The sequence below is a fragment of the Scyliorhinus canicula genome, chromosome 6, assembly GCF_902713615.1.
Source record: "Scyliorhinus canicula chromosome 6, sScyCan1.1, whole genome shotgun sequence".
Taxonomy (NCBI): domain Eukaryota; kingdom Metazoa; phylum Chordata; class Chondrichthyes; order Carcharhiniformes; family Scyliorhinidae; genus Scyliorhinus; species Scyliorhinus canicula.
In genome coordinates, this window is record NC_052151.1 from 9,145,615 (window position 1) to 9,171,656 (window position 26,042).

Below are 26,042 nucleotides of genomic sequence, written 5' to 3' on the forward strand. Positions count from 1 at the left end.
CCCAACATCACTGGCATACTCCTCCCCCCCGACATCACTGGCATACTCCTCCCCCCCGACATCACTGGCATACTCCTCCCCCACCCCGACATCACTGGAATACTCCTCCCTCCGACAACGCTGTCATACTCCTCCCTCCGCATCACTGGCATACTCCTCCCCCGACATCACTGGCATACTCCTCCCCCCCGACATCACTGGCATACTCCCCCCCCCGACATCACTGGCATACTCCTCCCCCCGACATCACTGGCATACTCCTCCCCCCGGCATCACTGGCATACCCCTCCCCCCGACATCACTGGAATACTCCTCACCCCGACATCACTGGCATACTCCCCCCCTGACATCAATGGCATACCCCTCTCCCCGACATCACTGGCATACCACCCCCCCCCCCCTGTCACCAGTGGCATACCCCTCTCCCTGACATCACTGGCATACCCCTCCCCCCGACATCACTGGCATACTCCTCCCCCCGACATCACTGGCATACTCCTCCCCCACCCCAACATCACTGGCATACTCCTCCCCACCACGACATGACTGGCATACTCCTCCCCCTCCCCGACAACGCTGTCATACCCCTCGCCCCGAAATCACTGGCATACTCCTCCCCCCGACATCACTGGCATACTCCTCCCCCTGACATCACTGGCATACTCCCACCCCCCCCCGGCATCACTGGCATACCCCTCCCCCCCGACATCACTGGCATACCCCTCCTCCCGACATCACTGGCATACCCCTCCCCCTCGACATCACTGGAATACTCCTCCCTTCGCATCGCTGTCATACTCCTCCCTCCGCATCGCTGGCATACTCCTCCCCCCGGCATCACTGGCATACCCCTCCCCCCCGACATCACTGGCATACCCCTCCCCCCGACATCACTGGCATACCCCTCCTCCCTTCGCATCGCTGTCATACTCCTCCCTCCGCATCGCTGGCATACTCCTCCCCCCGACATCACTGGCATACCCCTCCCCCCGACATCACTGGCATACCCCTCCCCCCGACATCACTGGCATACTCCTTCCCCCCGACATCACTGGCATACTCCCCCCCTGACATCACTGGAATACTCCTCACCCCGACATCACTGGCATACTCCCCCCCCCTGACATCAATGGCATACCCCTCTCCCCGACATCACTGGCATACCCCCCCCCCCTGTCACCAGTGGCATACCCCTCTCCCTGACATCACTGGCATACCACTCTCCCCGACATCACTGGCATACTCCCCCCCCGACATCACTGGAATACTCCTCCCCACCGACATCACTGGCATTCCGCTCCCCCCGACATCACTGGCATACTCCTCCCTCCGCATCGCTGCAATACTCCTCCCCCCGACATCACTGGCATACTCCTCCCCACCGACATCACTGGCATACCCCTCCCCCCGACATCACTGGCATACTCCTCCCACCGACATCACTGGCAAACCCAACTCCCCGACATCACTGGCATACCCTCCCCCCGACATCACTGGAATACTTCTCTCCCCGACATCACTGGCATACCCCTCCCCCGACATCACTGGCATACCCCTCCCCCCCGACATCACTGGCAAACCCAACTCCCCGACATCACTGGCATACCCCTCCCCCCGACATCATTGGCATACTCCTCCCCCCCGACATCACTGGAATACTTCTCTCCCCGACATCACTGGCATACCCCTCTCCCCGACATCACTGGCAAACCCCTCTCCCCGACATCACTGGCATACCCCCCTCCCCGACATCGCTGGCAAATCCCTCCCCCCGACATCACTGGAATACTCCTCACAACCAACATCACTGGAATACTCCTCCCCCCGACAACACTGGCATACCCCTCCCCCCCGACATCACTGGCATACTCATCCCCCCCGACATCACTGGCATATCCCTCTCCCCGGCATCACTGGCATACCCCTCCTCCCTTCGCATCGCTGTCATACTCCTCCCTCCGCATCGCTGGCATACTCCTCCCCCCGACATCACTGGCATACCCCTCCCCCCGACATCACTGGCATACCCCTCCCCCCGACATCACTGGCATACTCCTTCCCCCCGACATCACTGGCATACTCCCCCCCTGACATCACTGGAATACTCCTCACCCCGACATCACTGGCATACTCCCCCCCCCTGACATCAATGGCATACCCCTCTCCCCGACATCACTGGCATACCCCCCCCCCCCCTGTCACCAGTGGCATACCCCTCTCCCTGACATCACTGGCATACCACTCTCCCCGACATCACTGGCATACTCCCCCCCCCGACATCACTGGAATACTCCTCCCCACCGACATCACTGGCATTCCGCTCCCCCCGACATCACTGGCATACTCCTCCCTCCGCATCGCTGCAATACTCCTCCCCCCGACATCACTGGCATACTCCTCCCCACCGACATCACTGGCATACCCCTCCCCCCGACATCACTGGCATACTCCTCCCACCGACATCACTGGCAAACCCAACTCCCCGACATCACTGGCATACCCCTCCCCCCGACATCACTGGAATACTTCTCTCCCCGACATCACTGGCATACCCCTCCCCCGACATCACTGGCATACCCCTCCCCCCCGACATCACTGGCAAACCCAACTCCCCCGACATCACTGGCATACCCCTCCCCCCGACATCATTGGCATACTCCTCCCCCCCGACATCACTGGAATACTTCTCTCCCCGACATCACTGGCATACCCCTCTCCCCGACATCACTGGCAAACCCCTCTCCCCGACATCACTGGCATACCCCCCTCCCCGACATCGCTGGCAAATCCCTCCCCCCGACATCACTGGAATACTCCTCACAACCAACATCACTGGAATACTCCTCCCCCCGACAACACTGGCATACCCCTCCCCCCCGACATCACTGGCATACTCATCCCCCCCGACATCACTGGCATATCCCTCTCCCCGGCATCACTGGCATACTCCTCCCCCCGACATCACTGGCATACTCCTCCCCCACCCCAACATCACTGGCATACTCCTCCCCCACCCCGACATCACTGGTATACCCCTCTCCCCGACATCACTGGCATACTCCTCCCCCCGACATCACTGGCATACTCCTCCCCCCGACATCACTGGAATACTCCTCCCCCACCCCGACATCACTGGTATACCCCTCTCCCCGACATCACTGGCATACTCCTCCCCCCCGACATCACTGGCATACTCCTCCCCCACCCCGACATCACTGGCATACTCCTCCCCCCCGACATCACTGGCATACTCCACCCCCGGCATCACTGGAATACTCCCCCCCTGACATCACTGGCATACTCCTCCCCCCCGACATCACTGGAATACTCCTCCCTCCGACAACGCTGTCATACTCCTCCCTCCGCATCGCTGCAATACTCCTCCCCCCGACATCACTGGCTTACTCCTCACCCCGACATCACTGGCATACTCCTCCCCCCCGACATCACTGGCATACTCCTCCCCCCGACATCACTGGCATACTCCTCCCCCCCGACATCACTGGCATACTCCTCCCCCCCGACATCACTGGCATACTCCTCCCCCCCTGACATCACTGGCATACTCCTCCCCCCCTGACATCACTGGCATACTCCTCCCCCCCGACATCACTGGCATACTCCTCCCCCACCCCGACATCACTGGCATACTCCTCCCCCCCGACATCACTGGCATACTCCACCCCCGGCATCACTGGAATACTCCCCCCCTGACATCACTGGCATACTCCTCCCCCCCGACATCACTGGAATACTCCTCCCTCCGACAACGCTGTCATACTCCTCCCTCCGCATCGCTGCAATACTCCTCCCCCCGACATCACTGGCTTACTCCTCACCCCGACATCACTGGCATACTCCTCCCCCCCGACATCACTGGCATACTCCTCCCCCCGACATCACTGGCATACTCCTCCCCCCCGACATCACTGGCATACTCCTCCCCCCCGACATCACTGGCATACTCCTCCCCCCCTGACATCACTGGCATACTCCTCCCCCCCTGACATCACTGGCATACTCCTCCCCCCCGACATCACTGGCATACTCCTCCCTCCGCATCGCTGCAATACTCCTCCCCACGACATCACTGGCATACTCCCCCCCCCCCGGTATCACTGGCATACCCCTCCCCCCGACATCACTGGCATACTCCTCCCCCCGACATCACTGGAATACTCCTCTTCCCCGACACCACTGGCACCACTCCCTCCGACATCACTGGCATACTCCCCCCCTGACATCACTGGCATACCCCTCTCCCCGACATTACTGGAATACTCCTCCCCCCGACACCACTGGCATACTCCTCCCCCCGACACCACTGGCATACTCGCCCCTGACATCACTGGCATACCTCTCTCCCACTAATATTAATCATTGACATACCCCTCCCCCGCTAATATTAATCGCTGACATACCCCTCCCCTTCTGACGTTCATCACTGGCGTACCCCGTCCCCGAACATTCATTACTGGCATTGCCCTTCACGACACCCCACCCTCAAAATTGATTGCTGATATAGCCCTTCCCCACTCCAACATTCATCCCCTTCGATCTCTGCTCTCCCCGTCACCTACCACACATCAAAGCACCCCCACATGGGTCTCCCACTGCAGTCCACCCTGGCACTGGCGCTGGAAAAGTTTGACATTGCTGAGCTGGCAGTGCCAACCTAGAAGTGCCAACCTGTGCCATGAGGCAATGCCAGGGCAGTGCAATGTCTAAGCATGTCCCTCTACTCCCCCCCCCCCCCCCCAGTGGCAATACTTACCTCTGTGCCCCTGAAGTGATCCCTTGACTGCCTCACGCCTGACTAAACCTTTACAAGAATATTGTGTGAGGGGGAATCATTTGACAGGCGGGCTGCTAATAATATTTAAGCTTATTCATACCCTTTGTGGACGTGAACCTTGCGATATCTCTGGCTAAAATCGCATTTCCTGATTTTCGCGAGATTTTCTGCCCACACTGCTGATACACTGGTTAGTGAGTGCGGACTCAAATTTCCAGGCCTGAGTGGAAGATTTAGGTTTATTTTCCTTCAACAAATTAACAATGGCTTTCTTTAGTGATGCGACCATCAATTCATTCAGAGACACGAGTTGAAGTAAACTGTGGCTTTAATCGGCTTACAACTGAGCCTGCCTGCGACTATGCTGAACTGAGGGCGGACTTGCAGGACCGCAGCACTCTGGGGGCGGAGCCAAGCGCGGAGCCCTGTACATGCTCCTCATCTCCCCCTGTGGGCAGAGCCGCGCAACGGCTCACAGATGGAGCCCACATGGACACGGTAATGTACAGTGTGAATTTATAGTGGTTACACATTCACCACACTTAGTTAATCCAAATTTAACTGAACAACGGTTTAATTAGTCTACTTAAGCTGTTATAACGTCCTATATAAATCCATTTTTCTGTCTATTTGCATTGTGCAATAAACTATCCTTGAGCACTGTCAATAACTTTAAAAATAACTTCCTTGTGGAGAAATAAGATTTGGTACTCAAAGCTATTTCTGCATTAAACACATTCAAATTAACATATTTCCCAACTGCTCAGGAACGGTGTCGAAAAAAATAAACTTGTAAGAAGCTAAATATTCTCACTGAGCTTTTAAGAAACTCAGGCAAAATTCTTGTCCTTTTTCCCGTTCCACAGTGGATCTTCCCAACTATCAGGAAAATAAGGAATTCTAATTTTTTTTTGGTAATATTACTGTCATATTTCTCACGTAATGGAAAACAGGCTGGCAGGGATATTATTGTTACAATCTGGAGTCCGGAGAATCCCACCTAAGGTCAATGGAATTTTACATTGCCCACATCTCGCCCTTGTCGATGGTGTGCTGGGGCAGGGTGGAAGAATCGACTCCAGAGTCACTGCAACAGCAGAAAGAAGTGGTTTTGATATGTTAATAACCCCAGAAGAACTTCAATAAGGATTTACACAAGGCAATAAAAGTAGTTTTGAAGTGGGTTGTTTTAGCTCAAGTGGAACAGATAAAATAAAATAATCACAATTGGCGGGGACATCAATTTCCTGATTTCAGAACATCTTCTCATAATACAAAACTTTCAAAAACCATTTTGGCAGCTGTTTCAAGTTTCCCCTCAGGATTTGGTGGATTCGACATTTACCATTAGCCGTGCTTTAACACTGAGGCTAATTAGAGGCTAGATTTCTTCGGGATGTCATGATGTTGCAGTCATTGAGAAGATATTTTATGTTGCTGGAAAGGTCTTTTGATAGACTATAAATGATTGGTTTTCCTTTTTAAATGCCTGTTTTAGGCTAATTTGGCCATACAAGAAAACCGCCTTCAACGGGCCATGAAGGAGTTAGGAACTGCACAAGCCCAACTGGATGAGAAACAAGCTGAGCTGGACAAGGTACAGGCAAAGTTTGACGCTGCCATGAAAGAAAAAATGGTGAGTCACAACCTTAGCAAAAGACTTTTGCTAATCAATAAATATATTGTCACTTTCAATCTGTTTAATGGTATAAAATTGGAATGGCCAAAATCTGGATTTTGGTGAAATTCTGAAATATGTTTCCTTCTGTTTAAGCCAAAAGTGTATCAAATACTGACTTTCGCCACTCAACCTTGAGCTTCCCGCCATGATACAATTGGAGAATATGGCATCAGTCATCCCACCTGCCTTAAGTCTATTGAGGAGGGAGGCTCAGGAGGACCTGGTGAAGGTGGTAGACCTGCTGAAAGTGGGGACTGACTGTGTGGAGCTGAGGCTGGAGACCCAGAACCAGGCAATTCAGAAGGTGGAGGAGGCAGTGGGGGAGCACTAGGAGCAGCTTCCCTGATTGGTGGCTGAAGATGGGATGTTGAGGGAAACCCAGAAGCGGCTCAAGGAGAAAGTGAAGGATTTGGAGAACTGTTCCCAGAGGTAGAATCTGAGAATAGTGGGGGTGCCAGAGGGCATCGAGGGAGCGGACGTAGGCACTTATTTGGCCAAGGTGTTGGAGCAGCTAATGAGGGAGGGGGCCTTCAGCCAGCCTCTGGATGTCGACATGGCACATAGGGCGCTGATGAGGAAGCCACGGGCAAACAAGCCGCCAAGGGCGATGTAGGTGAGGATATACCAGTTTTTGGATGAAGAGAAGATCCTGCGGTGGGCCAGGCAGATGAGGAGATGTACTTGGGAAGGAACCAAGCTCCGGGTATATCAGGACCTGGGCGCAGAATTGGCCAAGAGGAGAACTGGATTCAACCGGGTTAAGGCTGCCCTCTTTAACAAGGAGGTGACGTTCGGGATACTCGGCCCACTTTTGGGTGACCCACAACGGCCGCGAGTATTATTTTGAAGCACCAGAGTTGGCAACAGAGCTTTTAAGTGATAATGAACTGGCAGGAGAGGGAGGACACTGAACATTGGAGGCAATGTGAGGTGGTATTGGTTCTCCCTGCTCCTCTTTTTGTTGCATTGCTCTATGTTCTTTCTTGGATGATGGTCAGGGGGAAACCTCTCTTAGGCGCTGTTTAGTGTTTTTATGGGGTTCTTTGCTGGGAGGCCGGAGGACGATGAAGGGTGAGTGCATCTTTTTTTATCCTGTTCATTGTTATTGTTTTTTGCACTATGGTGGAGTGCGAGCAGTGGGGTGAGGGAAATTAATTGGGGAGGGGGGGTAGGATGCTTGGCACCATGGGCGGGGTCTGCCAGGCCAATTGGGCGAGCTAGTTCATGTGAGTGCAGTGGGGGGCGATCGGTGGTTAGTGCTTTCGAGCGGGATGGGATTGCTGTTTTGTTCAGGGGAGAGGGGGAGCTTTGATTCAGATGGGGCTGTTGATGTGTAATGGGGAGGGAGTTGGTGACAGTGGCCATCTGAGGGCAGGCTTGGCAGGTTACGGGACGTGGGCCGGGAGCTGGCCCAAGAAGGATTATGGTTGATCATCAGGGAGGGGGGGGGAGTGGGGAGAGGGGGTGGGGAGTGGGGGTCCCCCCCCCCCCCCCCGACCAGGCTGGTAACATGGAATGTGAAAGGGCTGAATGGGCCAGGCTAATGGTCACGCCAGTTCCCCAACCTGAGGAGCTTAAAGGCGGATGTGGAATTTCTACAGGAAACGCATTTGAAGATTGGGACCAGACGAGGCTAAGGGAGGGGTGGGTTGGACAGGTTTTTCATTTGGGATTGGATATGAGGACACGGCGAGTGACGGTGCTAGTAAATAAGCGGGTAGCTTTTGAGGTGGGGAATATAGTGATGGATCGGGGGGGTGGGGGGGGGGAAGTTCATGATGGTGAGCGGGAAATTGGAAGGGCTGCCAGCGGTTCTGGTGAGCTTGTATGTCCCAAATTGGAACAATGTTAAATTCATGAGGCCAGTGTTGGGGAAGATCCCGGACCTGGACTCGCACTGGATGATTATTGGGGGGAGGTTTTAATATGGTTATCAAGCTGGGATTGATTCGGCCGAGTCAATTATTGGGGAGGGTGCCGGTGGTGGCGAAGGAGCTAAAGGGGTTCATCGAGTGCATGGAGAGGTGGATCCGATGGTGAAGGAATTTCCATACTTCTCCCACGTCCACAGGGTGTACTCACCCATCAATTACTTTGTGGTTGACAAGGTTCTGCTGCCGGGGGTGGTGGACTTGGGGTATTCAGCGATTGTGGCCACATACCCACTGGGTGGACTTGCAAGTGGACCGGGAGGCGGAGCTCCGAACTCTCATTGGAGATTAGACGTGGGGTTGTGAGCAAGCGAGGATATGTGAAGCAGGTGAGGGCTGCCATTCGGAGGTATGTGATGCAGAATGACATGGTGAGGATACAGTCGCCACGCTATGGGAGGCGCTTCAGGCAGGGGGAGGTTTATGTCTATCTGGGCGCATAAGGATAGGATGGAGTGGGCAGAGATGTGTAGACTGGTGGAGGAGATCCTGCCACTGGATGGGAGGCCCCGGAGACAGGTTTGTTGAAGGAGCAGCAGAAGCTCCAGATGGTGTTTGAGTTGGTATCCATGGGGAAGGCAGTGGGGCAGTTATGGAGGGCCAGGGAGGCAGTGTATGAATATGGGGAGAAGGCCAACAGGACACTGGCTCACCAACTCAGGAAGCAGGAGGCGGCGAGGGAGATCAGAAAGGTGAAGGATGGGAGGGGAAGGGCACTTTTGGATGTGGTGGGGGATGAATGGGATGTTTGAGGAAGTTTATAAGAGGCTATATGAATCGGAGCCCCTGGCGGTGGGAGAGGGAATGCAGTGATTTCTGGATGCGTTTGAATTCCTTTAAGTGGTGGAGGATTTGGTAGAGGGGTTGGAGTTACCAATTGGACTGGTGGAGGTGATGGAGGGAATGTGGGCGACGCAGGCAGGGAAGGCCCAGGGCCCGGATGGGTTCCCAGCGGAATTTAATTAAAGGTTTTTGGAAGATCTGGGGCCTCTGCTGTTAAGAGCATACAATGAGGCGAGTGAAAAGGGGGAACACCCCGCCCCTACATTATTGCAGGCATCCATTGGGCAGCACGGTGGCACAGTGGTTATCATTGCTGCCTGCAGCGCTGAGGACCCGGATTCGAATCCCGGCCCTGGATCACTGTCCCTGTGGAGTTTACACGTTCTCCCCGTGCCTGCGTGGTTTTAATCCCACAACCCAAAGATGTGCAAATTAGGTGGATTGGCCATGCTAAATTGCCCCTTAATTGGAAAAAATAATTGGGTACTCTAAATTTATAAAAAATAAAATTGCAGGCATCCATATTCCTAATACGAAAGAAGGATAAAGATCTTGTACAGTGTAGGTTCTACCCCCAATCTCGCTGCTAAATGTGGACGCCAAGCTGTTGGCAAAGATCTTGGCCCAGATGATTGAGGACTGCATGCCGAGGGTAATAGGGGAGGGCCAGACGGGGTTTGTAAAGGGGAGGCATCTGTCAGCAAACATTAGGCACTTATTGACTATGATTATGTTGGAGATGGAAATGCCGGTTGCTATGGACGTGGAGAATGCCTTTGATCGTGAAGAATGGGAATATCTGTGGGAAGTAATGGACGGTTCGGGTTTTGGCAGGAGTTTGGATTGGGTCCGGTTGTTATATAAGGTGCCGGTAGCGAGTGTTAGGACTAATCGGGTAAGTTTGGGGTATTTTGGATTGCATCGAGGGACAGGGATGCCCTGACCCCGTTGCTTTTCGCCTTGACTATAGAGCCATCGGCAATGGCACTTAGAGTGTCAAGGAGTTGGAAAGGGATACTGCGCAATGGTGGGTGGAGCATAGAGTTTCGCTATACGCAGGTGATCTGCTGCTTTACATTTCGGATCCTTTGGGAGTAATCGGGTGGGGATCATTAACATTTTAGAGGAATTGGGCCAGTTTTCCGGGTACAAGTTAAACATGGGGAAGAGTGATGTCTCCCTGATCCAGGCAATGGGGTAGGAGGGGAGGCCTCACTCTTCATGCCAGCGGTTTGCTCTGCAGCCCCCGCCCGGTTCCATCCTGCATGTGCTACCCTGGGCATTGCCCTTGGATGGGCCATGTGCTGCCCCACCAACGGGTGACCCAGAGAATATCGGGTCAGGCCCATCACGATTTTGGCTTCATGACCGATTCTCCACCTAATCGCCTTTCCTGGTTTCGGCACAGCCGATGGAGAATTCCGTCCTATTGGTTTCAAGAAGCAGTTGTGTATAGCACTTCGGGTGAGTGGATCAAAGGGTAAGGGGGGAAAGAGGGATTAGGCTATTGAATTGGATGATGAGCCATGATAACAATGAGTCATGAAGCAGGCTCAAATTAGCTCCTCCTGCTCCAATTTTCTATGTTTCTATGTTTGTATATGATGAGGAGAAAGTTATTCACTGCTTGAATTTGTCCTGAGGAAGGTCATCACCCCTCTCCAGAGCCAGGTTGTGTCAGGAACAGCAAACCATGATAATATGTGAAACCCTCTGGGGACTGTTCTGGAAGGCCCCACCACACCTGCTGAGGCAGCAACCCCACATCTTTAACAGGCTAAAGAACCATTCAATCACACATTGGCTGTGACCCTCATTCTACCTCGCCTCCGCTGCGGTCTGTGGCCTCAACATTGGCGTCATCAGCCACAACCTGAGAGTACATCATTTATCTCCATTGAACCATCCATGCACCAACTCTCTCAATGAAACTATTAAAGCTTTGAAAGCCTAAAGTCTTGATTAATAAGGGGATCAGGGGTTATAGAGAGAAGACAGGAGGATGGGGATGAGAAAAATCTCAGCCATGATTCAATGGCGGAGCAGACTCGATGCACCAAGTGGCCTAATTCTGCTTCTATATCTTATGGTCTAATGGTCTTAAAAGCAATGGTCTGTAAAATTGAATGTAAACAATGCAGTTCAAAGCTTTTTTAGATAGGTGCTGGGTTAGCACATTGGGCTAAATAGCTGGCTTTTAAAGCAGGCCAGCAGCACGGTTCAATTCCCATACCGGCCTCCCCAAACAGGTGCCGGAATGTGACGACTAGGGGCTTTTCGCAGTAACTTCATTTGAAGCCTACTTGTAACAATAAGCGATTTTCATTTCATTTCATGTTAATCTTCTAGGTATTCGCACAGGCTTGACAAAGATAAAGGGCAATGAAGTTGACAGTGCAAAAATTACTTCAAAGGTTTTCACCACATGGAAGTGAATACTTTTACCTTCATCTCACAGATCTTTGAACTTGACATGCTGACAGCCAGTATAAAGGGTTTGAAGGTTGCAGATGGGAAGACCAGCAAAATTACCCCATCCGAGGAAAGACCCCTACTTGAGCCCCAGCAGAGCACAAGCTCCTGCGACTCCCACCTCAAATGAAAGATCCCCCCTTGGCACCCTGCAATCAAGTGTAGGATGTACACTTTACAAGTGGTACCCCAAACACTGAGGACATGTCAGAGAGTAGACCCCGCCCCTCTCAGGTCCTCCAAAAACCCTGATCCTCTTTAAAGAATTTACTCTGTGTCATGGAATGGCATGAAAGGCCCCATTCTCATTTTAAAAATTCAAAGTGTGATGGAATGGCACATCAGTGTCGCTGCTAGCACCAGTGGGAATCACTTTGTGTTTCCTGTTGGCGGGAGCAGTTAGTCTGCAAATGGGAAAATCATGCCATAAGTTTGTCTCGGTTCTTAGGGCGCGATTCTTCGGCCTTGTTGCACTCTCCTTAGAGCGAATTGCGGCCGGTGAATAGCAGGAGAGTCTGTAAACGAGAACCGCGCCAGGCGTCAAACAGTTTGCAATGCCTGTTCCCAGAGGCAAAATCGGGGTCTCGCCATAGTGTGGTGAGAAACCAATTATCACCACTTAAGTCCCATTTCCATACAATTAATGGGAGCGATCCCATAAACAACGGGCTCCCATGATTCAGTGGCTTCCCCGGCAAGTGATCACGCTGGCGCCGATTAGTACTCCTTTTTAAAAAGGTGAACCTGGCGGAAGGGTTTCTGTGGGGAGCCGAGGAGGTGAGTAGCCACCTTTGGTCACAGGCAACGAGCCCGGGAGCGCTGGGCTTGCCATCCCAGTGCTCGGTGGTGTTATATTACATTGTGTAATATCTTGAACCTCATTTGCTTTCTGCCAAGATGGTCACATGTGTGATGTTCAGTAACACTCAAAGTCTTCAGATAAAGCAAATATTGTTTATTGGGTAACGATAACAATTTAACTATGAGTTTGTTCTCTCTTCAATAACTAAACTGTAGATTTGATTAACAAGATTAAATATATATTAACGATGATTAACTGCACCTGCACACTTAGCTGTCTCTTTCTAACTCTGTTCAATAGTCACTCCAAACACGAAAAGGCGGGAACTCTCCTTGAGTTTATCTTTTATACCCATATCTGGTGCTGCCATCTTGTGGTTCCCTAGCTGTTACCTCTGTATGTTAACCCTTTGTATACACACATATATTCAGATCACTACAGGTGGGGGGTGGGGACACCTAGCGGGGGGTAGAGACCCTCTGCAGGTGTAATCCGCCATGGGAGGGTGGGGGGAGGCGCTGGGTAGGTAACCAGGCGGCCACCAGCATGCCAACCCCTGGATCATGTGTACCCATTCCAGGGGCAACCCTTGCCCCTGCCATCTGCCCACCAACCACCCATAACCCCCTCTGGCCGTGCGGGTGAAGGCTGTTGCTAATAATAGAACATAGAACATAGAACATAGAACAGTACAGCACAGAACAGGCCCTTCAGCCCTCGATGTTGTGCCGAGCAATGATCACCCTACTCAAACCCATGTATCTACCCCATACCCTTAACCCAACAACCCCCCCCCATTAACCTTATTTTTTAGGACACTAAGGGCAATTTATCATGGCCAATCCACCTAACCTGCACATCTTTGGACTGTGGGAGGAAACCTGAGCACCCGGAGGAAACCCACGCACACACTGGGAGGACGTGCAGACTCCACACAGGCAGTGACCCAGCCGGGAATCGAACCTGGGACCCTGGAGCTGTGAAGCATTTATGCTGACCACCATGCTACCGTGCTGCCCAATGAATTGGAATCCTGCTTAATTGAGCAATTCACACAACCCAAGTGAATTTCCGTGGAGTGGGCAGGCCATGTAGCATGTGGGAGTTATTGCTCAGCATCCCAATCATACCTTAATACTTGGACACTGTGGGAGACACACACAACAGCCATCATCCAAACACCCAAGGGAGGACGGGTGAGTGTCACGGGGGGATGGACCAAGGGATCGGGGATCACCGCACATTGCGGAAGGAAGTGACAGAGGTGGCATAATGGTTGTGCAATTGTGTGGAACAATTCCCCACTCTCCCGATGGTGCCACACCCTTCCCCCCTCGCCCCTACCCTCACCCCCTTCCCCCCCCCCCCCCAACCCCTCCCCCCCCCCAACCCCTCCCCCAGTGCCCTTAGTGACCCTCAACGTGCTTTGCTTTCCTAGTTCTACCTTTACATCTAGTTGTGGCCCCAGGGTGCTCATCAGAAATGGAGGCAGCCAGCTGCTAAGTTTGTTGATGTGATAAAGATTGGTATTATAAGGTCCATAAAGAAATCTACACCAAGCTGAATAGGTTGAATCAAAAGAAAAAGGTTTAATGAATCAGAACAAGAGTACAGAGCAGTTAATTATGGGAGATAATTCACAGTTCATGGCCCTCCGGTTTGACACAGGATGTAGACGGGGGTAGAATAGGAAAAGTAGCCAAAGCTTGGATTAAGATGTGATTTAGAAGAGAGAGAGCTAAAGAGATGAAGCCGGTTTGGAAGAAATTTCAGAGGTTAGGGCTCAGCCAATTGAACATGCAATGAGATTGTATTACTGGAAAGGTTAAACAGAAAGGGAGAGGCTTGATTACTGGAGACCAACAACACAGAAATAGCAAGTTTTAATATTTCCAAAGTTGTCAAATGTAGGATTACTGTGGGGTTTCTCCAATCATCTACTTGGTAAAAGAATTGAGAAACCTCACCAGAAATTCAAGAGCCAAGTTTGGCGATGGCATCCAGAGAGCTTCTTCGTTTTCTTCTGTCATTTGGGTTGAGAAGAAAAAGTTGTCATCATAGTTTTCATGTCAGGTTTCCTAACAATTCAATGTCCTCCTGGAGAGTAAGTATAATTCCAGGATATCACCCTGAAAGTTAATAATAATAATCGCTTATTGTCACAAGTAGGCTTCAATGAACATAGAACAGTACAGCACAGAACAGGCCCTTCGGCCCTCAATATTGTGCCGAGCATTGTCCGAACAAGATCAAGCTATCCCACTCCCTGTCATTCTGGTGTGCTCCATGTGCATAACCAATAACTGCTTGAAAGTTCTGAAAGTGTCCGACTCCACTATCACAGCAGGCAGTCCATTCCACATCCTAACCACTCTCTGAGTAAAGAACCCACCTCGGACATCCCTCCTGTATCTCCCACCCTGAACCTTATAGTTATGCCCCCTTGTAACAGCTACATCCACCCGAGGAAATAGTCTCTGAATGTCCACTCTATCTATCCCCCTCATCATCTTATAAACCTCTATTAAGTCGCCTCTCGTACTCCTTCGCTCCAAAGAGAAAAGCCCTAGCTCCCTCAACCTTTCCTAGTTTAGCTCACAAGGCTAATCGCTGGCATTTAAAGCAGGCCAGCAGCACGGTTCGATTCCCGTACCAGCCTCCCCGGACAGGCGCCGGAATGTGGCGACTAGGGGCTTTTCTTTTTATAAATAATTTTTATTGAAGTTTTTACAAAATACAAAATATAAACATCATAACTCTATTAACGTACACCCGCGGTAACACCCCGTAAACAATGCCCCCCAGCTGCAAGAGCAACTTCAAACAAAAGGGAAAAAAAACAGAAACCAAAAGACAGAGAAAAGAGAAAAAAAAAGAAAAAAAACAAGGGAGAGAGATAGCACCCTCCACAAACCCATGTGTACAGTTCTCCCTCCCCCCCATCCTTACCCCCCCACCCCCCCGGGTTGCTGCTGCTGTTGGCCTATTTCCCTACCGTTCCGCCAGGAAGTCCAGAAAGGGCTGCCACCGCCTGAAAAACCCCTGTACTGATCCCCTCAGGGCAAATTTCACCCTCTCTAATTTAATGAACCCTGCCATATCCGAGATCCAGGCCTCCACGCTTGGGGGCCTCGCATCCTTCCACTGGAGCAAGATCCTCCGCCGGGCTACTAGGGACGCAAAGGCCAGGACCCCGGCCTCTATCGCCTCCTGCACTCCCGGCTCCACTGCCACCCCAAAAATTGCAAGTCCCCAGCCTGGCTCGACCCTGGATCCCACCACCCTCGACACCGTCTTTGCTACCCCCTTCCAAAAATCCCCCAACGCTGAGCACGCCCAAAACATATGGGCATGGTTCGCTGGGCTCCCTGAGCACCCAGCACACCTGTCCTCGCCCCCGAAAAACCTACTCATCCTTGTCCCAGTCATGTGGGCCCTATGCAGCACCTTGAACTGTATGAGGCTAAGCCTCGCACAGGAAGAGGAGGAATTCACTCTCTCCAGGGCATCCGCTCATGTCCCCTCCTCAATCTCCTCACCCTGCTCCTCTTCCCATTTACCCTTCAGTTCCTCCACCGAGGCCTCGTCTACCTCCTGCATCACCCGGTATATGTCCGAGATCCTCCCTCCTCCGACCCACACCCCCGAGAGCACCCTATCCCGCACCCCCCATGGAGGCAGCAAGGGGAACCCCTCCACCTGCTGCCTGGCAAACGCCCTCACCTGGATGTACCTAAACATGTTCCCCGGGGGGAGCCCAAACTTCCTCTCTATCTCCCCCAAGCTCGCGAACCTCCCCTCCACAAACAGGTCCCTCAACCTCCTAACCCCTACCCTGTGCCAGCCCCGGAATCCGCCATCAATGCTCCCTGGGACAAACCGATGGTTCCCCCGTATCGGGGCCTCCATCGAGCCCCCCATTTCTCCTCTGTGCCGTCTCCATTGCCCCCAAATTTTGAGGGTAGCCGCCACCACCGGGCTCGTGGTATACCTCGTTGTAGGGAGCGGCAACGGCGCCGTTACTAGCACTTCCAGGCTCGTGCCCACACAAGACGCCACCTCCATCCTCTTCCACGCTGCCCCCTCCTCGCCCATTACCCACTTACGCACCATCGCTGCTTTGGCCGCCCAGTAGTATCCACAGAGGTTGGGCAACGCCAGCCCTCCCCTATCCCTGCCTCGTTCCAGGAACACTCTTCGAACCCTTGGAGTCCCATGCGCCTACACAAATCCCGTGATACTGCTGTTGACCCTCCTGAAAAAGGCCTTTGGGATAAAGATGGGGAGGCACTGGAACAAGAACAAAAACCTCGGGAGCACCGTCATCTTGACGGACTGCACCCTCCCCGCCAGTGACAGCGGTAACATATCCCACCTCTTAAACTCCTCCTCCATCTGCTCCACCAACCTTGTGAGGTTGAGCTTGTGCAGGGCCCCCCAACTCCCAGCCACCTGGACCCCTAGGTACCTGAAGCTCTTCCCTGCCTGCTTCAGTAGGAGCCTACCAATCCCCTCCTCCTGATCCCCCGGGTGCACCACGAACAACTCGCTCTTGCCCAGGTTCAGCTTATACCGCGAGAAACCCCCGAATTCCCCAAGGATCCTCATCACCTCTGCCCCCACCGCGTCCGCCACATACAGCAGCAGGTCGTCCGCGTACAGTGACACTCGATGCTCCTCCCCCCCCGCACCATGCCCCTCCAGTTCCCTGACTCCCTCAATGCCATGGCCAGGGGCTCAATTGCCAGCGCGAAGAGCAAGGGGGACAGGGGGCACCCCTGTCTCGTCCCCCGATGCAGCCTAAAGTACTCCGACCTCCTATTCGTGGCTACACTTGCCATCGGGGCCTCGTAGAGCAGCCTCACCCACCGAATAAACCCCTCCCCAAACCCAAACCTCTCCAACACCTCCCACAAGTACTCCCACTCCCCCTATCGAAGGCCTTCTCCGCGTCCAACGCCACCACTATCTCCGCCTCCCCTTCCACCGCCGACATCATAATGACATTGAGGAGTCTTCGCACATTTGTGTTCAGCTGCCTTCCCTTCACAAACCCCGTCTGGTCCTCATGTATGACCCCCGGCACACAATCCTCTATTCTAGTGGCCAGGATCTTTGCCAGCAGCTTAGCATCGGCGTTCAGCAGCGAAATCGGCCTATATGATCCACACTGCAGAGGGTCCTTGTCCCGCTTCAGGATCAAGGAAATCAGTGCCCGCGACATAGTTGGGGGCAAAGCCCCCCCCTCCCATGCCTCGTTAAAGGTCCGGACCAACAGGGGGCCCAACAGGTCCAAATACTTTTTATAGAATTCCGCCGGAAACCCATCCGGCCCCGGCGCCTTCCCGACTGCATGCTCCCTATCCCTTTGACAACCTCCTCCAACTCGATCAGCGCCCCTAGTCCCTCCACCCGCTCCTCTTCCACCCTCGGGAAACGCAACCTGTCCAAGAAGCGCCCCATTCCACCCTCCTCCACCGGGGGCTCAGACCTCTACCCCCCTCCGCACCACCTTCCCGGCGCTATCCCTCACTCCCCCAATCTCCCTGGCCGCGTCTCGCTTCTGGAGCTGGTGCGCCAGCATCCTGCTCGCCTTCTCCCCGTGTTCATACACCGCCCCCTGTGCTTTCCTCCACTGGGCTTCCGCCTTTCTGGTCGTCAGTAGGTCAAATCTGGCCTGAAGGCTACGCCTCTCCCCCAGCAATCCCTCCTCTGGGTCCTCCGCATATCTCCTATCCACCTGCACCATCTCCCCTATCAGTCTCTCCCTCTCCCTCTGCTCCCCCCTCTCCCTATGGGTTCGAATGGAGATCAATTCCCCTCTAATCACCGCCTTCAATGCCTCCCAGACCGTCCCCACCCGAACCTCCCCGTTATCATTGGCCTCGAGGTATCTCTCAATACACCCCCGGACCCTCCCGGCCACCTCCTCCTCTGCCAGCAGCCCCACCTCCATGCGCCAGAGCGGACGTTGGTCCCTCTCCTCCCCCAGCCCGAGGTCCATCCAGTGCGGGGCATGATCCGAAATGGCAATAGCGGAGTATTCCACTTCCTCCACCCTCGACACCAGCCCCCTGCTCAGGACAAAAAAGTCAATCCTTATGTACATGGGAGAAAAACGAGTATTCCCTGGCCCTTGGCCTCACAAACCTCCAAGGGTCCACCCCCCCCCCATCTGGTTCATAAATCCCCTCAGCTCCGGGACGTGGATCGATCCAATGGGGGATCCAGTATAGTGTTAAAGTCTCCCCCCATGATCAGGCCCCCCACCTCCAGGTCCGGAATGCGGCCCAGCATACGCCGCATCGTCCCAATTTGGGGCATAAACATTCACCAACACCACCCGCTCCCCCTGCAGCTTGCCACTCACCATCACGTACCTCCCGCCACTGTCAGCCACCACCTTCAACGCCTCAAACGACACCTTCTTCTCCACCAGGATCGCCACCCCCCTTACTCTTCTCGTCCAGCCCTGAGTGGAATACCTGGCCCACCCACCCCTTTCTCAGCCGGACCTGGTCCACCACTCTCATGTGTGTCTCCTGGAGCATGGCCACATCCACCTTCAGTCCCTTCAGGTGCGCAACTACTCGGGCCCTTTTGACCGGCCCATTCAGCCCCCTCACATGCCAGGTTATCAGCCTGATCTGAGGGCTCCCTGCCCCCTTCCCCTGCCGATTAGCCATACCCCATCCCTTGCCCACCCCCGGCCAGCGTCCCATGCTCTGCCCATTTCCCACGGCGGCACCTCCCCCCCCCCCTCCAGCACCCCCTGCGTCCTCCAGCTCCTTCCTGACCATTTCAGCAGCAACCCGGTAACCCCCCCCCACCCCGCTCCCCGGCTAGGACCCCTCCTAGCCACGCCCCCCCCTCTACAGCACTCCCGTGAGCCAGCTATCTTCTGCTGACCCCGGCGGCTCCCGCCCTACTTTCGGCTCCTCCCAACGTGGGACTGCCCCTCCTCCATAGTGCCCATCAACCGCTCCAGCGTGGGAAAAGAAAACCCCGCCCCCTCCCTCTCCCAGCACGGGGACCCCGCAGAAAGCCCGCGCTTTTGCCCTGCCGGGCCCCGCCTCCTCCAGGGCCACTCCCATTGTCAGTCCCCCCCACCAGCTCCCCAAACACCCCGTTTACCCCTCAGTCCAAACCCGTCCACCCAACTCCTGCTGGAAAACCCATAAAGAAAACAGCCGTACGGCATCACCCCACCCACCCTACGGCCACCCCACATCATACCCTAAACCCTGCAAATACACATACAGTATAAATAAATACAGTATTCTACAGCATCCCCCATCCGGGGGACCCTCAGTTTGTGTCCAGTTTCTCGGCTTGCACGAAGGCCCACGCCTCCTCCGGGGACTCAAAATAGTGGTGCCGATCCTTGTAGGTGACCCACAGACGCGCCGGCTGCAACATGCCAAACTTCACGCTCCGTCTGTGGAGCACCGCCTTCGTCCGGTTAAACCCGGCCCTCCGCCTCGCCACCTCCGCACTCCAGTCCTGGAAGATCCGCACCTCCGTGTTCTCCCATTTGCTGCTCCGCTCCTTCTTGGCCCACCGGAGCACACACTCACGATCCACGAACCGGTGGAACCTCACCAACACCGCCCGCGGTGGCTCGTTCGGCATGGGCCTCCTAGCCAGAATTCTGTGGGCCTCCTCCAACTCCAGGGGCCCCTGGAAGGACCCAGCCCCCATCAGCGTGTTCAGCATCATCACCACATAGGCCGCTAGGTCCGACCCCTCCAGCCCCTCCGTGAGGCCCAGGATCCGTAAATTCTTCCTCCTCGACCGGTTGTCCAACTCCTCGAACCGCTCCTGCCATCTTTTATGGAGCGCCTCGTGCACCTCCACCTTCCCCACCACGGCCACGACCTCGTCCTCCCTCTCGGCGGCCTGCTGCTGCAGCTCCCGGATCGCAGCCCCCTGGGCCGTCTGGGTCTCCATCAGTTCCCTGTTGGTTACCTTGATGGACTCCAGCAGCTCCACTTTCAGATCCTGGAAGCAGCGCAGCAGATTCGTCTGCTGCTCCTGGACCCACTTCTTCAGTTCTTCAAAACTTTCGCCGGCCGCCATTTTGTCCTTTGGGTCCCGATTTTTTCCAAGAGTTTTTCCTCCCGATTCTCTCCCTGCTCCACTCCTGGTCTGCACCATGGGACCTCTGGGGCGACTCCTGGCCTCTTCCCCCGTCGGGATTTGCCTCTCAAGCTCCGTTGGGGGCCTTTAAAAAAGCCCCGAAGTCCGGTTTTCTCGGGAGCCTCCGAACGTGCGGCTCAGCTGGTCATTGCCGCTACCGGAAGTCAAACTAGGGGCTTTTCACAGTAACTTCTTTGAAGCCTATTCATGACAATAAGCGATTTTCATTTGCATTTCATTTCAGAAGACATATCCTGCAAACCAGCAAGCATCCTGGTCAATCTCCTTTGCACCCATTCCAATGCTTCCACATTCTTCCTGTAATGAGGTGACCAGAACTGCACACAATACTCCAAATGTGGTCTCACCAGGGTCATGTACAGTTGCAGCATAACCCCGCGGCTCTTAAACTCAAGCCCCCTGTTATAGGCCTTCTTCATGGCTCTATCCACTTGAGTGGCAACCTTCAGAGATCTATGGACATGAACCCCAAGATCTCTCTATTCCCCCACATTCCTCAGAACCCTGCCGTTGACCCTGTAGTCCGCATTCAAATTTTTTCCACCAAAATGAATCACCTCGCACTTATCAGGGTTAAATTCTATCTGCCATTTTTCGGCCCAGCTCTGCATCCTATCAATGTCTCTTTGCAACCTACAACAGCCCTCCACCTCATCCACTACTCCACCAATCTTGGTGTCATCTGCAAATTTACTGACCCACTCTTCAGTCCCCTCCTCCAAGTCATTGATAAAAATCACAAATGGCAGAGGACCCAGCACTGATCCCTGTGGTACATCGCTGGTAACTGGTCTCCAGTCTGAAAATTTTCCACCCACCACCACCCTCTGTCTTCTATGTGATAGCCAGTTACTTATCCAATTGGCCAAATTTCCCTCTATCCCACACCTCCTTACTTTCTTCATAAGCCGACCATGGGGAACCTTAACAAAAGCCTTACTAAAATCCATGTATACGACATCAACTGCTCTACCTTCATCTACACACTTAGTTACCTCCTCAAAGAATTCAATCAAATTTGTGAGGCAAGACTTACCCTTCATGAATCCGTGTTGACTATCCAGGATTAAGCTGCATCTTTCCAAATGGTCATAAATCCTATCCTTCAGGACCTTTTCCATTAACTTACTGACCACCGAAGTAAGACTAACGGGCCTATAATTACCAGGGTCATTCCTATTCCCTTTCTTGAACAGAGGAACAACATTCGCCACACTCCAGTCCTCTGGCACTATTCCCGTGCTCAGTGAGGACCCAAAGATCAAAGCCAAAGGCTCTGCAATCTCATCTCTTGCCTCCCAAAGAATCCTTGGATATATCCCATCTGGCCCAGGGGACTTGTCGACCCTAAGGTTTTTCAAAATTGCTAATACATCCTTCCTCAGAACATCTATCTCCTCCAGCCTACCTGCCTGTATCACACTCTCATCCTCAAAAACATGGCCCCTTTCCTTGGTGAACACTGACGAAAAGTATCCATTCAACGCCTCTCCTATTTCTTCTGACTCCATGCACAAGTTCCCACTACTGTCCTTGACCAGCCCTAACCTCACCCTGGTAATTCTTTCATTTCTCACATAAGAGTAAAAAGCCTTGGGGTTTTCCTTGATCCGACCCGCCAAGGACTTCTCTTTCCCTCTCCTAGCTCTCCAAAGCCCTTTTTTTTAGCTCTTTCCTTGCTACCTTGCAACCCTGAAGCGACCCAACTGAACCTTGTTTTCTCATCCTTACATACGCTTCCTTTTTCCTCTTGCTGAGACATGCAACGTCTTTTGTGAACCATGGTTCCCTCACATCACCATTTCCTCCCTGCCTGACAGGGACATACCTATCAAGGACATGCAGTATTTGTTCCTTGAACAAGCTCCACTTCTCATTTGTGCCTTTCCTGACAGTTTCTGTTCCCACCTTATGCAGTTACTGTGAAAAGCCACTAGACGCCGCATTCCGGCACCTGTTCGGGGAGGTGGGTACGGGAATTGAACCCGCACTGCTGCCTTGTTTTGCATTACAAGCCAGCTGTTTACCTCACTGTGCTAAACCAGCCCCTGAGGTGTGGTGAGTGCAAGATGTTCTGATGTTTCCCAGGTTTGGTCAATGTTTTCACAGTCACAGGCAGGCAAGATTTTGAGGTGTCCCTTGTACATCAGGTGACGATGTTGGCTACATCAGTTTGTGTTCTATTGAGGAAGCTAGAAAATAAATGGCAAAACCATCAGGAGTATATTGGCATAGAGAGATCTGGGCGTACAGGTCTACAGTTCCTTAAAAGTGGCAGACCAGGTGGAAATGCTGGTAAAGAAAGCATATGACATGCTTGCCTTCATAGGACGTGATATAGAGTATAAAAGCTTGAAAATTATGTCACAATTATATGGAACGTTGGTTAGGCCACATTTGGAATAATGTGCCCAATTCTGGTCACCGCACTACCAGAAGGATGTGGAGGCTTTGGAGAGGGTACAGAAAAGGTTTACCAGGATATTGCCTGGCATGGAGGGTATTAGCTATGAGGAGAGATTGAATAAACTGGAATTGTTCTCCCTAGAGAGACGGAGGCTGAGGGGTGATTTGATAGATGTTTGTAAAATTATTAGGGGTATAGATAGGGTGAACCGTTGGAGGCTTTTTACCAGGGCGGAAATTATGATTACAAGGGGGCACAAGTTCAAAGTGAGGGGGGAAATGTTCAGTGGAGATGTGCGGAGGGAAGTTTTTTACACAGAGGGTGATGGTGGCCTGGAATGCGCTGCTAAGTGAGGTGGTTGAGGCAGATACGTTGGCGACCTTAAATACTTATCTGGATAGGCGCATGAACAGACGGGGTATAGAAGCATGCAGACGGTTGGTCTAGATAGGACAATTGATCTGCGCAGACTTGGAGGGCCGAAGGGACTGTTCCTGTGCTGTATTGTTCTTTGTTCTTTGAGAATTGTCTACATACTCTGGTGGAGAACAAAATCAGGTGTTGGAGCAGAGACAACCATTCCCGCCATTCACACTGGCGGGATCGTCCAGTCCTGCCAAAGACCATGGGGCGTATTCCTCGGTAGCGTGACCAGAGAGCAAGGCAAGTGAACATTCACATCTGTGGGTCCCTTTTCCACCAGAAATCCTGCTGTGGGGGTGGCCAATGGATGGCGGGTTAGTCCTGGCTAGTATGTTTATCTGAGATGGTGTTATCTGCCATACTAGGGGCTGGTTTAGCTCACTCAGCTAAATAGCTGGCTTTTAAAGCAGACCAAGCAGGCCGGCAGCACGGTTCGATTCCCGTACCAGCCTTCCCAGACAGGCGCCGGAATGTGGCGACTAGGGACTTTTCACAGTAACTTCATTGAAGCCTACTCGTGACAATAAGCGAGTTTCAATTTTCAACTTTCTTTCAGGTTTCATCATAGAACATAGAACAGTACAGCACAGAACAGGCCCTTCGGCCCTCGATGTTGTGCCGAGCCATGATCACCCTACGCAAACCCACGAATCCACCCTATACCCGTAACCCAACAACCCCCCCCCTAACCTTACTTTTTTTAGGACACTACAGGCAATTTAGCATGGCCAATCCACCTAAGCCGCACATCTTTGGACTGTGGGAGGAAACCGGAGCACCCGGAGGAAACCCACGCACACACGGGGAGGACGTGCAGACTCCACACAGACAGTGACCCAGCCGGGAATCGAACCTGGGACCCTGGAGCTGTGAAGCATTTATGCTAACCACTATGCTACCATGCTCTCCTGTTACCATGTTACCATGTTACCATGTTGGCCAAATGCAGGCAGCTGCGGGGGAGGAACTGAATTGAAGCTGTTTTTTATTGTTTAGGACCTTTTAGAAGATGCAGAAACATGTCGAAGAAAGATGGAAGCTGCATCGGCACTGATTGATGGCCTGAGTGGGGAGAAAATCAGATGGACAGAGCAGTGCAAGGAGTTTAAAGCCCAAATCAACAGGCAAGAGCTGGTCTCTAGTTCATCAGCAATACTGAAAATTCAAGAACCTTGATTTGAACTCAACCAAATAGGGAGTGGTTAAAATTGCAATAGAATACATAATGCTGCATCTCTGGCACACTCTCTTTCTTTACTTGCTGATCTTTCATGTACCTGGACAATACTGGTATCTGAGGTAAGAAGACTTACAACACCAAGTTAAAGTCAAACAGGTGAGTAATGAAGGAGCAATGCTCTGAAAACTAGTGATTCAAAGTAAACCTGTTGGACTTTAACCCAGTGTTGTACAGTGCTCAGCCGAGTCCAATGCCAGCATCTTCACATCAGGATATATAAGGTCGAATGGGTTTGTAGTCAACCACTCATTCTCATAATAATTAAACTATTGCTGACATTGGCACTAATTTCTGTCAGTTAGCATTATTTATGTTATGCATCCCACTGATGTTAAATGCAACGGTGTCCCAATCCCAGAAGAGTAACCTGAAACACCTTTTCTTAGAGGTGCATTAGTTGCCGGCAGTGTATCCCCGCCCGCGGGTTTCCCGGCGGTGTGGGGCGGCTTTAATGGGAAATCCTATTGACAAGCAGCAGGAGTAGAGAATCCCATCACCAGGGAACAGTGCTCCACTGAGGAACACTGGGCTGGAGGACTAGAGAATCCAGTCCCAGATATGAAAACCAGAGAGGAATAGTCCAGTCATTTTCTGATCAGTTAATAAAGAATATTTATGAACTTTATAAAATATACATACCTGAGGAGGGAGCAGTGCTCCGAAAGGTAGTGATTTGAAAGAACCCTGTTGGACTTTAACCTGGTGCTGTAAGAACATAAGAACTAGGAGCAGGAGTAGGCCATTTGGCCCCTCGAGCCTGCTCCGCCATTCAATGAGATCATGGCTGATCTTTTGTGGACTCAGCTCCACTTTCCAGCCCAAACACTATAACCCTTTACTCTTTTATTCTTCAAAAAACTATCTATCTTTATCTTGAAAACATTTAATGAAGGAGCATCAACTGCTTCACTGGGCAGGTGAAGAAGTTCCTCCTAAACTCAGTCCTAAATCTACTTCCCCTTATTTTGAGGCTGTGCCCCCTAGTTCTGCTTTCACCCGCCAGTGGAAACAACCTGCCCGCATCTATCCTATCAATTCCCTTCATAATTTTATATGTTTCTATAAGATCTCCCCGCATCCTTCTGAATTCCAACGAGTACAGTCCCAGTCTACTCAACCTCCCCTCGTAATCCAACCCCTTCAGCGCTGGAATGAACCTAGTGAATCTCCTCTGCACACCCTCCAGTGCCAGTACGTCCTTTCTCAGATAAGGAGACCACAACTGAACACAATACTCCAGGTGTGGCCTCACTAACACCTTATACAATTGCAGCATAACCTCCCTAGTCTTAACTCCATCCCTCTTGCAATGAAGGACAAAATTCCATTTGCCTTGTTAATCACCTGT

The 26,042-nt window shown here is 52.6% G+C and overlaps 1 protein-coding gene across 1 annotated transcript in view; it reads left to right on the top strand.

The window, feature by feature from the left end:
- The window catches only part of LOC119966923 (dynein heavy chain 8, axonemal-like), a 1,786,259-nt gene that overhangs the window by 1,516,930 nt on the left and 243,287 nt on the right, over positions 1–26,042 (top strand). Inside the window, exons 71-72 of the mRNA XM_038798881.1 lie at positions 6,294–6,431; positions 24,451–24,578. Coding sequence (XP_038654809.1) covers positions 6,294–6,431; positions 24,451–24,578 — 266 coding nt within the window. The remainder of the gene's footprint in view (positions 1–6,293; positions 6,432–24,450; positions 24,579–26,042) is intronic.